The sequence below is a fragment of the Nymphaea colorata genome, chromosome 3 (assembly GCF_008831285.2).
Source record: "Nymphaea colorata isolate Beijing-Zhang1983 chromosome 3, ASM883128v2, whole genome shotgun sequence".
Lineage (NCBI taxonomy): Eukaryota > Viridiplantae > Streptophyta > Magnoliopsida > Nymphaeales > Nymphaeaceae > Nymphaea > Nymphaea colorata.
Window position 1 is genome coordinate 27017915 of NC_045140.1, and position 14624 is coordinate 27032538.

The 14624-nt window shown below is 40.6% G+C and overlaps 2 protein-coding genes across 2 annotated transcripts; one reads left to right on the forward strand and one right to left on the reverse strand.

Annotated features, from left to right (window-relative positions):
• The first annotated feature begins 1128 nt into the window (after positions 1 to 1128).
• LOC116250059 (J domain-containing protein required for chloroplast accumulation response 1-like) lies at positions 1129 to 8797 on the forward strand. The gene is made up of 8 exons (XM_031623403.2): positions 1129 to 2047; positions 2777 to 3603; positions 3739 to 4094; positions 4259 to 4349; positions 4828 to 4883; positions 5699 to 5758; positions 5831 to 5908; positions 8354 to 8797. The coding sequence occupies exons 1-8, from the start codon at positions 1581 to 1583 to the stop codon at positions 8567 to 8569; spliced, it is 2151 nt and encodes a 716-aa protein (XP_031479263.1). The 5' UTR covers positions 1129 to 1580; the 3' UTR covers positions 8570 to 8797.
• A 1105-nt stretch (positions 8798 to 9902) lies between these two features.
• On the reverse strand, positions 9903 to 14624 carry LOC116250060 (serine/threonine-protein kinase STY13-like). The gene is made up of 6 exons (XM_031623404.2): positions 14124 to 14624; positions 13896 to 14028; positions 13278 to 13473; positions 10780 to 10904; positions 10533 to 10691; positions 9903 to 10422 (listed from the first exon to the last, which is right to left on the reverse strand). Exons 1-6 carry the CDS (start codon positions 14402 to 14404, stop codon positions 10111 to 10113), a joined length of 1206 nt encoding a protein of 401 aa, XP_031479264.1. The 5' UTR covers positions 14405 to 14624; the 3' UTR covers positions 9903 to 10110.

A 14624-nucleotide genomic window follows, 5' to 3' on the forward strand; every position in this document is an offset into this window, starting at 1 on the left:
GTGATCATAGGAACTTGAAACTCAGATCTTTTTTCATCAGCTGCTTTGCCGCCTGGTTGCGTTATGCCTATTGAAATCATACACAAGTAAATATTTGGTTTTCTGAATATCAATCTTCATTTTTTCCAAATGATATGCCTTTTTGATCAATCATTTGATCTTCTCGTTCCTGCTTTCAAAATTTTGTAATCAATATCACAGCTTTTAAGTCACTTCCATTCACAAACAGATCTGATTTCAATTCAACTTAGTCGATTCAATGAACATTTAGGACTTCATTTTGATTCAAAAACTGATTTGATGTTATTGGAGTTGACAAAACTGAGTGTGCGCGTTTGTGTGTTACGGAAAACTTTATCCAGAAAGCAGGCGAGGCGGGACAAGTTTTCAACCTCAAAAGGAGCGTGGACAGTGTCAGCTCTGTTTCTTTCCGCTGCTTGCGATCATACCACAGTCAACCTGAAAGGAATAACAGAAAGAAAGTAGTGGTCGAGGTTGAAGGCAGAGATTTCCTTGCAATGATTTTTCCTGGTGGGCCTTTTCAATTAAAACAAAAGATTTTAATGGCTTCTGTTTTTGAATGTACTGTGAAGCCACACAAGATGAACCACAAGCTGGTGGATCTCCAGCCGGTAGGACCCTTTAGCTCGAGGTCTTCTTGTAAACCGAGGAATATACTCAGCTTCGACCTTACTGCAAAACAGCAGGAGTCTTACCGACAAATCTCAAACATGACGTTTTGTTTTAGTTACATTCTGCTGTCCTTCAGTCGTTCATCTGAACCAGCAGTTACTGTGGTTAATGCATGAAAAGATTGAAAAACAACCCGAAATGGTGTTCGTGGAACATTGTCAAATGTCTGTTCGTTTCAGAACAAATTCAACACCTTCACTCTTTACAACCAGTGAAAATGAATTTCACATTTTTTTTTAATCTTTTATACTTGCAGCTAAACTCAGATTTGGACACACAAACTAAAAGACAAGAAACATGATTTGAGTTTTTTAAGTATTCACATTCCGATTGTCAAACTGATCATTAATCGGATTGAAAAATTCTTAAACTGATTGTGACTTGTCAGTTTGAAATGTTAGTTCCAGCCATCGCCGATCCATGCGACCATGCTTTCAAAGATAAGGCCATGAAATGAAACGGACCCACCAATCTTCTCGCTCACACAGCCCTGCACGATTACGCCACCACTCTTGCAGCTGCCGCTGCCACCACCACCAGCAGCAGAACCACCGCCACCACCATCACGACGTCATCCACAGACACCGCACTCTTTCTTGTGGCTGTGCGGAGCAGACCCACTAATGGCAGCTGTCGTCTCTCTCCCATTCCCTCTTTTGTTTCCTTCTGGTTTGCACATCCCTTTTCAACCTCCGCTTTAGCATGCTTGGCTCTCTTCTCTACTTTCTGGAATTTGGAAGTTTGCCTACGTCAGATGGTGCCATGCCATGTTTTGAGAAGCATTGAACTGTTCATCGAGTTGTCGGATTTTGAGGTGCTTAATTTTTCCGGTCATTGAGAAGAGGAGAAGAAAGGGAAGCAGATAGTTAGTTGGGGTTCGAGGTGGAATGGAGAAGGTCTCGTATCCGGAGCACGTGCACTTGGGCTACAACTCGAGGAAGCTCTTCGGCATCAAGAGTGCCAGCGCAATCTCCTCCCCGAAGCCGCCCGGCCGCATCTTCGACCCCGTTCCCAGCCCATCCCTTCAGCCCGAATTCGACTTTGCAGATGTGTTTGGAGGCCCCCCACGAGCGGCGGCGGCGAAAGAGGCACCCCGCCTCAACATAGAAGAGAGTCGCCGGAATCTGCAGGAGAAACCGGTTTTTGGGGAGGGGAGCCCCACGCGTAGTCGGCTTCTCAGCGAAGACTTTTTCGCTGACATATATGGAGGCAGCAACCTCACCGCTAACCGAAGGAGGCCGGAGAAGGTGGCCTTCTATTCGATGCCGGTCTCTCGCATTCTCAGCCCGACTTGTTCATCTCCTCCTAGAATGCCGCCATTAAGTCCCGGGCCCGCACTCCCTTCGAGGATGAGGTTCGATATCGTTTTCCTCGTTTTCTCCCCCTTAAATCTCATAAACACGATGAAACCGCCTCCGTTGAGAAAGAGGCTTCGATGATGATTAAGACAATTTTTGTGTTCTCCTAATAAATGATGGAGAAGATCCCGGTGTCCATCAATGAGTTCAGTAAGAACAATGAAATGCTATGGCCATTCAAGAACTGATCATTCTAATTGAAAATACTTGTTTAATAATCGCTTGGCGTAGTTCTTAAACAATTGCTGCTTAGTGACGTTAACGTGTTGGAGCCACATGCATCCATTAATGATATCTGTTGTCTCCTGTTTGAACATTTTCATATGACAGACAAGTTCTGCCATTGTATACAGTTGCATCAAGCACTTTTTTCAGATGCATCACAAATTACGTAATGTATTCCTTTGGCTGTGCTGTTCATTGCTATTAACTTATTAATCCATTCAATGGGTGGATTTCAATGGTTCGCCCGTTCCTTTTCACGACCTAATATAATGTCTCAGCAGGATGTAGTTACTATGGAATTACTGTCGTCGTTCTTGTTCTTGTTATTTTAGTTTGTTTGTTTCTTTTGGCGATCTTGTTGAGCCTTTCTGTCTGAAAGAAGATCAAGGTTCATTTGCAAGTAAATTGTACAGTCTCCGATCATTTGTTGGCTGGTTATTGTCCTTATGTAAAAATTGGTTTGTTTCTGTTTGTTCATTGCGTTTAAATTCTGTTTCCAGTCAATATGCTGAACCAGGCAAGGAAGCACAATCCCCAGCATCTGCGAGCCTTATATGCCCTAACCCCTCTAGATACAATGACAAACTCTCCAACGCAAACGGTGTTCTGCATTCACCTGTGCTTTCTGTCTCAAGCCCAAGAGAGCAGGCGTATGGCTATGATATTAACACTAGGCTTCCAGTTCCGCCAGTTCAAAGGCAAGCCGTCCTTATAAACTATTCTCAGCCATCAAGCAGGCAAAGTATGTCACCCCATCAACGTACTGCTGAAAGACAATCAAAGCTTACAGAGTCTATCCGTAGAAATCCAGAAGGTGAAGTTAAAGTGGAACCCGTAAGCACAACTCATGGGTCTCAGAACCTGCATAGCAGCAGCCAATTTCACTTCTCCATTCACAAGTGGGCAGGAAAAGGGGCAGCATTTTTTATGCCTGTGAAGCGTCGGGATGAAATCAAACAGGACCTTAAAGAAGAGAAGATTAATAGGCAGCAGAAAATGTCCCCTCATGATGATGCCAAACAATCTGTGGCCCCTACTTCTAATTCAGGACCCTTTCAAGCTCATATTTCATCACCTCGCGATCTATATCCAAGCAGAAAAGAATATCATGAACAACAGGGAAATAGGTTTTTTCATGGTGATTCATGTAATTTGTCCAGCCAAGATATACTTACAAGTGCTGGAAACTTTTATCCTGATCTGAAAGAAGAATCAGGATCTCAAGCAGGTCCTCTTTCAAGCTTGCTCAAAAATGATAAAGAAATATCAGTCAAATCTCAAGCGGGTCACCTTGCAAAGTTGCTCAAAAATGATAAAGAAATATCAGGTAATTGATAATTGATATTGCCTCCTAGGAAAGTTATCTTCTGTTCGAAGTTCAAACCTAGAATGTCAACTGGAAGACATGAATGCCTTTAATGTGTATTACCTAATGGATAGGCCTGTTATGAATGCGTCACAGGGAAGACTTGCAGTGTTGATCAGAAGGAGGACGTGGTGCGAGACAGCATCCGAACAAGCAATGTCTACGATAGGCAGGAGGAAGCATCAGGATGTTCTAGGCTGGACAATGCAGAGGCAGCAAGACCATGTTTAAAGACAGCGGAACCAAATTCAGATGCCAGTTTGCTTGAAAATAGAACAAGGGGGAAAGTTAAAGAATTCATTAAGATGTTTAATCAAGAGGCACCTCAGAAGTTCACATTTAAGGGTGAGAAACCTAGTAGGAAAGGCGTGGAATCCTCTAATGCAGAAGCAGAACCGAGGGCCTCCGGTGGAACTCATATAGCATCAAAGCATACTTCACCTGAGCCTGAGGTACCTTAGAAAGAAGCATCTTGCAGGACTTTTTTCAGTAAAGTTCAGCTGAATATTTTTAAACATCAGCTATTATAACATTCTGTTGCCTATCAAAATATATCCTCCAAATTTTGTACCTTTTTCTATACTAACTCTTTCAATTTCTTTCATGTACTCTGAAGCATGAAGAGGTCGATAACTTTGATCTGCAGTTCACTGTACATGAGATTCATGATCCAAGTCCTGAAAGCAACGACAATTTTCAATCTTGTGGTACATCTTCATAATTCGATAGCTAATGTGTTATGATGTTAAGTGGTGCTCATACTCTCTTAGTCTTAGGAAAATTACATGGGAAAAGAAAACCTTAGAACATCAACCCAAAATGAGGGAAAGAGGTCTTGTTTCATATGATGGGTCATGGAAGCATTACTCCGGCAAGCGCTGAATCCAGCTGCCATATGGGATCTTTTAGCAGGCTAATCATTGGTCACACGTATGAAAAGTGAAGTATGTCGAGTAGCATATAGTAACTTTTATTGTTGCATATGTGACCAAATATTTCTCTCACCCAGGCATCAGGAAATTTCACACTGAACGTTATTCCATGTGAAGTAGCATTCCCTTCCTGGGGGCTATCAGCATTTTCTTTTTTCTATTTTTTTTTTCTTGATAGCCTTTTTCAGATATGATTCTTTTTGTTTATGATTATTGAAAACAATCATTTCTGATATTTTTTTTCCTCAATTAGCTCAAGAAAGTCCTCAAGTGGTGCATGATCTTGCTGGCAGGTCACTTGACAATCTGGTACGTGCCTAATTTGTAATGCGATGCATATCTGTATTATCAGTTTATGGCCTGTCAGTCGGACATTGTGGAAAGGACTTGAACTGCAAATGAAACATCACAAGCATCCAGAGCAGCATCTCCTTCTGAAATTTCTTTTATTAAATTGAATTATGTGTTTTCAGGTTGATGATCTTATTTTTTGAATTTTGGTCCACCAATTATGTGGTTCTTATATTTTGAATATTAAGAGACTCGCATTAAGTTATTTGAACCCTTCATATTTGTTCAAATCTTCATTCTGCAATTGTAATCTGGCCTACGTCACGAGAAAAGCGAGTACTGGAGTTTATTTTATCTGTAATTTTTTACGGTCTCTTTGATGGCTTAACATGCATGCCAATACTCTTGCATGGATAGCAAAGACTTGATTCTTGTGCTAAGTATTATAGTAACTTTTATGCCATACCTTTTGGTCACATATGCAAATGTTTGCATGACATCTTAGCATGTCGAGTTCTCAGAATGTGCTCTTGTTTGAATCCAACTTTTCGATCTCCATTAGGCACGATATTAGTTTTATCAATATTTGCATTCATAAAGTAATGGAGACAGAAATTTTGTTGGAGCACTTGTAATGGATCTTGTTTGCAGTTCATGTACCAATTGTACTTATCTTATCGGCTTAACTTTCGGAATGAACATAGCAAGTTGCTTCCTGTGTTAGTCTTTTCACTACTTTGTTTTGCTTTGTTGTTTGATTTAAATTTTTTAAATTTTGGCTAATCCATTATATTTTCTCCACTGAGTGACTTGTTTTCCTTTTAAATAAACAGGGACGGCAATTGGCTGACGAAAAGAAAAGCTCAATTGCTCAACCTCAAGATGAACTCCAGGCAAGTTCTGACTGTAATTTTGCCATGTCAAATTCCATGTATGGTGTAGTAATTTTCATGAATATCTACCAGAATTTGGACGCTAAAATCAAGAAGTGGGCGCATGGCAAAGAAGGAAATATCAGGTCACTTTTGTCAACATTACAATATGTGAGTCATTCATTTTTCCTGTCCTACGAGAATGGACGATTTTCCTTTGACTCTAAGTGTTCTTTCATTACAATTGATGAGAATAGTTGTATCACCAATCAGCAAGCATGCCATTTTCTAGTTCCTTTATTTCCATGTCTGATGACAGGTGAAAGAGTCAAGTGGAAAAAGTGTGGGCACACTCTTTTTTCCAAAAAGTTGCTTTTAGAATTAAAGAAGTGTGTCAACTTTAGAGGCAAAAGATTTCTCTCACTGAGCGGGCCAATTTATTTTATCCCCCAAATTATTTTCCCATGCATAAGTTGTCTTGTTTGATTATGTGGCAAATGGCACCCACCCTTTTGTATCTCATTATAAATGCAATTTTTGAAACGATTGGAGATATTCATGCTTAGGTTCTTTTATATCTTAATTTAGTACTACTTAGAATGTCTTGGACAACATTTTGTTTCCATTCTTGGATATGTCCCTTTTTGTTCAAAGTTCTGATTTACTCAAGCAATCGTAAGTGATGTCTTGGATAACATTTTTTTCCATTCTTGGACATGTCCCTTTTTTTTCAAAGTTCAGCAATCATGATGTCTGGGGCGCTTTTCCTTAGAAGTTAGAACCATTTTTCTATCGTTCTGTGTTTGTACTTCTGAAATAGTTATGACAATTTTACAAGGATTACTGCGGCTTTTGTGAAGGAAACTTTTTGTTGGCATTCATGAACCTTGTAATTCCAGCATTTTCTAGTTGTTTGGATCTTTTTTTTTTCAGAAATAGTTTTTTTTTTCAGAAATAGATAATAATTGTAATCCATTGCTCTCACTTGTATAAGTCAGCTAATAGTAATATCCTTTCACCAAAAGATAGTAAACACCACCGAACGTTAATTCCCTTTCCCACCTGCAGCTACCATGCATCAGAAACTTGTAACCTGAACTTGCTGAACGAATGACCATGTCTCTAGAATAAGATGCTCAGATATTTCAATTGCAACCCGGTCAAAGTTGAAGTGAAATGCTGGTCTGTATAATTGCTGGTTTTCCATGTGTTATCTTACCCAATTGTTTTAAAGTTTGGCTCCAATTTCAGCATGGGGGCCGCCAGAGACCACTTGCAGACCATTTTTGACATCATAAAATTGTGGTCGTTGTTGGCAATTTGCTTGTGTCATTATTTCAGAGTCCAACCTTGGTACCACAGAAATTAACCTTAAGCTAATACATGTGCATCTCATTCTGGATAGAAGTTCGAACTTTCTTCTAGGAACTGGTGTTTCTTTGTTTCCTCATTATGCATAAACATGAACATGCCAGGACAAAGTTTTCGGTCACCTCATTCTACATTTGTTCTTTGGTTCTCATTGTTTACCTTTGGGGTTTGTTGTCAGGTCAACATTCCCTATAGCAAATCCTCTATCTTTCTAAGTTTACCTTGAAGCATGAAAAATTTGCTCAGATGTACTGGAAGTGGAAGTGAAACAAGGAGGAATGTGGAAGTCACAAAGTCATCGATTTACGAAGTGAATGGAAAGTAAGTAAAAGGAGGAAGAAAAGATAAAATGTAGGGAAACGAGCTTCTCTTTCTAGGCAATCATGCTTCCAACTAGAAGGGCAAGATTTTCTTACAAAAATGGTGTCCCAGTCATACTTTGGAAGTTTGTGTTTTGCACTCTTAAGTGCATCCAATGGAGGTGCATTCTCACCTTTTATACCGTCTTTCAATGTCAGAATAGAGCTTGGGAAAATGTTCATCATATACCTCTTATACCACCCCCTGGTAGAACTTCAGAAAATATTCACTAAAAATATGTAAAACAAAACCAATGCATGGAATGGTGAAAAAGAAAATGATAAACATAATGACATATCACTGTACTAGCAAGAATTTAATATTTATGCTGTAATATCATGATAATGCTGCAGTAAGTTTGATTTTGAAGATACCATGATACTTCCACTACTGAATAATTTTGCTCAAGAAAATTATTAAGGATGACATTTGAAAAATATTTTCATATCTGTGACTACAATCAGTAATTTCAGAATATTTCCATATATGTGACCTTCACCAGTGTTTTATATAATATGTCTGGAATAAAATAGTCCATGAGCACAATGACATTACAGAGTAATACATCACAGAGTAATATGTCTGACATGAAATACATCGACAAATGCAACCATATTACATGATAGTTCATAAAAGAAATCTAGTGAGCAATGTCAGGGTTGTCTTGCATTTCATATATGGAGGCGCTAGTGCTTTTCATTCCTTTCAAGAACAGGAATGCTGAAGAAGAGACCACATAGTCCCTTGTTGCATCATAAGTTTGGTTGATGACTTTGTTTTAGGAGAACACGTTTTATAATTTTATTCTGAAAGGAGAACATATTTTATAATTTTATTCTGATTTTTTTTTCAGAATATTTTATTCTCAGTGATTTTTTCCCTCAGATTCTATGGCCAGAGAGTGGTTGGAAGCCAGTGCCCCTTGTTGATATAGTTGAGGGGACTGCGGTGAGACGGGCTTATCAAAAAGCTATGTTGTGCCTACACCCTGACAAGCTACAGCAGAAGGGTGGAACGATTCCCCAAAAGTACACAGCCGAGCAAATATTTGATATATTACAGGATGCATGGACAAATTTCAACAACGTTGCTTCATTTTAAAGCAGAAAGCATTCTGCATGGTGCAGAGTATCAATATCAATTCTTCGGCACAAAATTTCAAATAGCAAGTATCAGCGGCTTACACACACACACACTCTCTCTCTCTCTCTCTTATTTTGAGGTTTGTCTACGATACGTTTGTTCCCAGGTCAGGTTATTGCAACTGGGAAGAAAACCTAAAGGTTCCTCCCAAACTCATCTGTGACTTGCAAGCAATTTATAAGTCCATCCCTGATTGCAATCCACGAATCCATCTGTCGTGTTCTTGCTTGGTCCAAATTAGTCCTCGAAACTAAGTACGCTAGGTTTTTTCAAAAAAAAAAAAAAAAATCAATGAAACGATAGACGCAGCCCTTAAAAAGAAAGGTAACAAGGTTGCATCCGATGGTAAGTGGCACAAACTCATTCTTGTTATGGTAAGCAAATAATCAAAATTAAACAACATAAGGATGGGATTATCTTTAAACTGCAGACGTAAGAAATAGATTTATCAACAGGTATTCCCATTCTTCATGAGAGATGAATTTTGAAAAACCAACAACTAAACAAAAGAAAAATCAGCATCGCAAAGGAACAGTTACAATGCGTCTTTTTAACAACAAACATGCTCAAGACATAAAACTTTGAGAATTTTTAGCCGTTAATTTTTATAAGTTCCTGAGGTGCCTAGTTATATTATACTCTGTTTTCGTAGTGCGGTAGCAGCAGATTTCCACGAAATAATGATTTTGGTCGCACCCATGCGTACAAAGTCGAAAAGACTAGAAAAGGAGGTGAAAAAATTACGAGGGGGTCCATCTCTGCTGCTACTCTCCCCAGAATCGGCATTTCTGCGAAGGCACAAATTCTCGTAACATCGCAATGAGAAGGTAAGACACGAGCCGTTGGACAATGGCAGAGATCAACTAAAAAAGGGACACCTATGATCGCCTCTTCCAGAAGCTACGTTGGACAACCTGAACAGCAGAAGATCCAATTTTCTACTCTGGAAAACAGGGAGAAGCCATTAAACCAACGCCATCATGGGCAACGCAAATCATCCACAACGTGGTCACCAAACTTTAATCATCACCTAAACCAGTTAGCACAAGAAGGTATTTTGTTGCGCTTCCACAGACTCAGGTTACCATGGGAGATATGAGACAAAATGACTTCTTTCTTCCTTCTTGAGTAACTTTCTTGTTCTTCCCTCTTCTTTTATGGGCAGGGCAGTGTTGTCATCACGACTTCGACGAAAGCGGATGCAAAAAGCCTGAAGCATGGTACAGGATTAAAGCTTCAACTGAACATGACGACTCGACTCGTAGTTCTGGACCAAGCTTTTTTACGACTTCCAAAAGAATTTTTTTCCCGGTATTTCATCTCTGTACATTGCAGGATGGTTCTTTGGACCTTGTTCTGCAACACCTGCCTGCCAGTTTCTGCCTCGGTCACCGTGGAACTGTATTCTTTATGGCTCTTCAATCTGTTCGTCCAGGCAAAGGACTGGCTGTGTAGCAGAAGTTTTTTGGAAATCTTCCTTAAGAAGGCCCCTCTGCTTGCTAAGGAAAGCACTCATGGAAGCACCCAAAAGATGGGGAGGACTTCTCTGGATTCATCACAGTACTGTCATTCTCTTGTGATTTATCCATCAAATGGCGTGTACCGGGGGAATCCGTTGGCACATAACTGCTCCCTCCAATTACTATGGTGGGGGGCGGCGTGGTCTCGAGAGGACAAAGAGATGTGCGGAAGTCAGATAGCATGCCAATGACTTGCTGAAACCCTGGGCGACTGTTCGGATCTTCTGCCCAACAGCACTCCAGGACAGGAACAAGTTCTTTTGGGATATTTCCTATATCGGGTCGCACTTTCTACACAAAGAAAGGATTTGAAAATCAATTAGCAGTAACAAAAGAGAGAAAACAAAATAATAAAGAATTTCTACAGGTACAGCGGACAGAGAACTGGGGTAAGATGGTACCTTAAACGCCGCAGCATAAGCAGCCTGAAGATTGGACATACCTTCAAAAGGTAAGCGGTTGGTTATCAATTCCCACAAAACGATAGAAAAACTATATACATCAACCTTGTTATTATAGTGCTTCTTGTCCCCTCGACGAAGCGTGACGGTGCTATAAAGCTGCGAAGAGGAACCCAAGGAAAATAAGCGAACTCATTGTGCACAACGAAAGAGAGTAAAAAAAAAAAAATACAAGGACAAATGGTACCTCAGGAGCCATCCATCGATATGTGCCAGTTTCTGCCGTCATCATTTCGGTCAATGTCTCCTCTCTCGCTAATCCAAAGTCAGCCAGTTTGACCTTCTTACAGTCCTCGGTCAGAAGCAGATTATCTGAAGCAAAACAAGAATCGTCAGTAAAGTTGGAGATGGAGGGAAAGATAAGATGAAACAAGAAAAGGGCCCAAAGTCATATATGACAGTCAAGAAAAGAATTAAAGTGGCGGTCACAATGAAATTTATAAAAGACCTTCAATTATTTACATCTGGACTAGAAGCAATGTGTGTGTGTGTGTGTGAGATCTGAGACAAACACAGGCAGCTGTTATATGCAGTTTATGGTTAAAAACCAAGAGAATCTCTTAGAAAGTACTAGTCGTATCTGATCAGAGAAATGTGTTGGGACTAGGGAATATCCTTAGGCAAATTCACGTTTCTCCGTGTGCGACACCCTTCGGTTGATGGACAAAAAGAGCAAAGTAGACCCTCTAACATAGAAGCATTCAACCTAAAGAGGGAACAAGATTTCAAGGCTCCCATGCTCCTTGTGCCAACAAAATTATTTTAAATAGTAGGGCAAACACAAGCAGCTTTCATATGTGGCTTTTTGTTAAAATGCAACAGGATCTGCAAGGTTAGACTAAAACGACTGTAACATATCCAGTTTATGCAAAAATATGATTTCCCTCGCTGATACCTTTAAGTTAATGGACAGAAATATAACAAACCAAGATCTACACTTTCCAGCATAGAAGCATTCAAGCAGAAGGACGTGAAGATTTTACGTATGCAGGGCTGCAAGATCAAAACCAGCAGGAAATTTGGAAACTGTCGCCAGTGAGGCAAATATGGTATGGGGAAGTTTACTTGTAGAATTTAGATTGCAGACATCAAACAGGACCACAGCCATGGTAGCATCTTCCCTGGTTATTGGGATGCTCAAACCAGATCATGTGTGTGACCTCAACAGAAAAAGGAAAAATGGAGATATCAAGTCTTCCAGCTTATGGTCCTTCTCCAAATCATGTGGCTCTACTTCTCCACCCTTCTGGCCTTCAATTCTAATGTATTGGATCAGTATCGTCCTATTCATCAAAAGTTTCATCACTCTCTTATCCCTCGACAAAATCCTTTTTTTACTGAGTCAGCCTTCTATCAAACTCAGGGTGTGCTAGTACCGCAAGCTAGAACAACCTCTACACTATGTAAAATGATGAAGTGGAATTTAGCTGCACAATCAAGCAAGGCTCAAATTTTTGCACGCCAATCAGTTGACACATAAAAGTGCTTAAAGATTTCAACACTCAGCTTTGTATACCAGTTCATTCATGACAAAACATGCTCCTAGGTTGTGGACAAGTGTAGAAAAGATGCTAAGCTTCTAACATTTTCACAACCACCCCATGATGCCAGCTGAAGTGGTTAAAGGCCTAAGGCAGCATGTTTGTTATAATTTGACCTCTTTGTTGCTCGGAAAGAGTCCAAGAAACAGTAACTAAATGGACATTCCTAATCACACGAAGAGGGGGAGATCCAGAAAAGTGGAGTCAGAAATTTCACAGATGATCTTTTCTACCCTCTTGAAATTGTTAATGCGATCTCTCAAGGAGATCTTAACACAAGAAAAATAACAGACTTATGGAGAAAAACTGTCACTTCATCGAAATCGCTGAACTTCAGATTTCTTTCACTAGGGACAATTATTCTAAAAGCAAACTGAGAATTGAGAAGCATTTGTTACTGAAAAAAATAATGGCAATTATGAGCACAAAATATAGAGAACCCAAAATTTGAGATCCTCCACAGTTTTGGCTTTGAGGAGAAATAATCCCCTGCATGTTCTTTGGGCAATTTCCTTCGTAACAAGACGAATATTAGACCACACCACCTAGAAGACAAAGCTAGTTATCATTCTAGAAATACGACATGAATATATTAGAAAATATTACAAATTGAAAGGTAGGAATAAAAAATTAATTATTCGTGCATGCTTTTCTCCCAGTCTCATAAGCAAACAAGTTGATACTTGATAGCTTAGTTTCAAATGGTTTACACATCCACTCACACATCACCTACCATCGGCGACAAGGCTTCGTCTTACTAGACATGAGAATTTTACTGTGGATGCTTGCACTGACATAGCAAGTTTGTCTCCAAGAGGTTCAGCCACAGAAAGTGCAGAGGGACATCTCACGTTGTCATTCTCTAAAGTATTACTAACAACACGAGGCTTTCTCCTTTGAAAATGCATTACTGTAGGTATGTGCAGAATTTTTCAAAAACACACACACAGAGTTATACGCAAAAGTTACACAGGTTCATACTATTGACAAAACCTTTCAACGTAGGAAGAATCTCACGACTAAAAAAATGAAAATTAAATACCACAGAGATTCGTTCAATCAAAACCTTCAAAAAAAAAAAAAAAATCGAAAGGTTAAACTTAGTAACAAAATAGTCGTGCAAAATTCACGGAACATTCAGTACCAGGCTTCAGGTCACGGTGGATAATTCCATTTGCGTGCAAGCATTCCATTGCCCGAGCAATGTCCAAAGCAAAACTGATTGCAAGACGTAAATCCAAGCGCCCCGGCCGCAAGGATGTCAAATATTTCCGAAGAGAACCGCCAGGTAAAAGCTCTGTCACGATCACCATATTGTTCTCAATGCAAGCACCTATAAACTGTTTGAAGACGGAAGACAGCATTACCAGACAAAACCAATTATAGACAAACTGTAAACTGGCTTTCTCTAAGAAACCTGGTCAATAAAATATAGCAACAAATTGCTTAAATAAACCAGTAGGTCAGCAGAAGCAAAGCTTCGAGTAACAGATATATCCAACCCGAATCCTTCTTTGCACTTCCAAGCTGAGAAGCTATGAAGCGCGAAAACAGAACTAACAGTTCAAGCATTGTAAAACACAATTCTATAAGTAGTATCGCAACCACTACTTAAGTAATTCACCCTTCGTCCTCTACAACTAAATCTAAACCGACTAACTCTCGAGAATTACAATCCCCACATAAGGAAAATTAGAAATGAAAAGGAAAAACCCACGCAAGGGGAAACAGAAAAGGCAAGAGCAGAAGAGGGTGTTCATACAGTCACTAAGTTATCATGCTGGACCCGGGAAAGCATCGAAATCTCCCGCAAGAACCGCTCCCTCCTCCTCGCCAATTCTGCCGCCGCCCCCCCCGGCTGTATTATCTTCACCGCCACGATAGCCTTCTTGTACCTATAAGAGAGAGATTGAGAGAGAGAGAGAGAGAGATAATAAGACGCTGAGGAAGCGAAGATGAAAAGTCAGGGACGGGTGAGGAGAGGACTCACAGGCCCTGGTAGACCTTGGCATGACCGCCCTTGCCGATCTTGGGGCCTAAGTAGAGCATGCTCGGCTCCACGAGCCACCTATCATCGATCCTGAATTCGTCGAGGCCGAGCTGTTGCTGCGTTCCTCTGCCGAACCCCATATCGAGGCCGCCGTCCGTCGAGTCATCCCGGACGCCATCCCGCTCGCCGCTGCCGCCCTCCGGGTTGACCCACAAGAGGTTGACGACTTCCTTCCCTGCTGCCCCTACCCTCCCACCTCCGTGCCCGTGCATCATCATCATCAACACGACGACCCACTCGTCTTCCTCTTCATCATCTGCAGAGGAGTTGCAGAACTTCCCAGGGCCCTGCTCACCACTTCTTCCCTCCTTCCTTCTTCCCCGCAGCAACAGGGAGGGAGAGAGCGTGGCTTGTGCTCTGTCGTGCCGATTTTAAAGAGGGGAGGACGAACGCGCCATTGGTTGACTCCACCAGCAATCAGAGGATTCAGAGCAGCGAGAA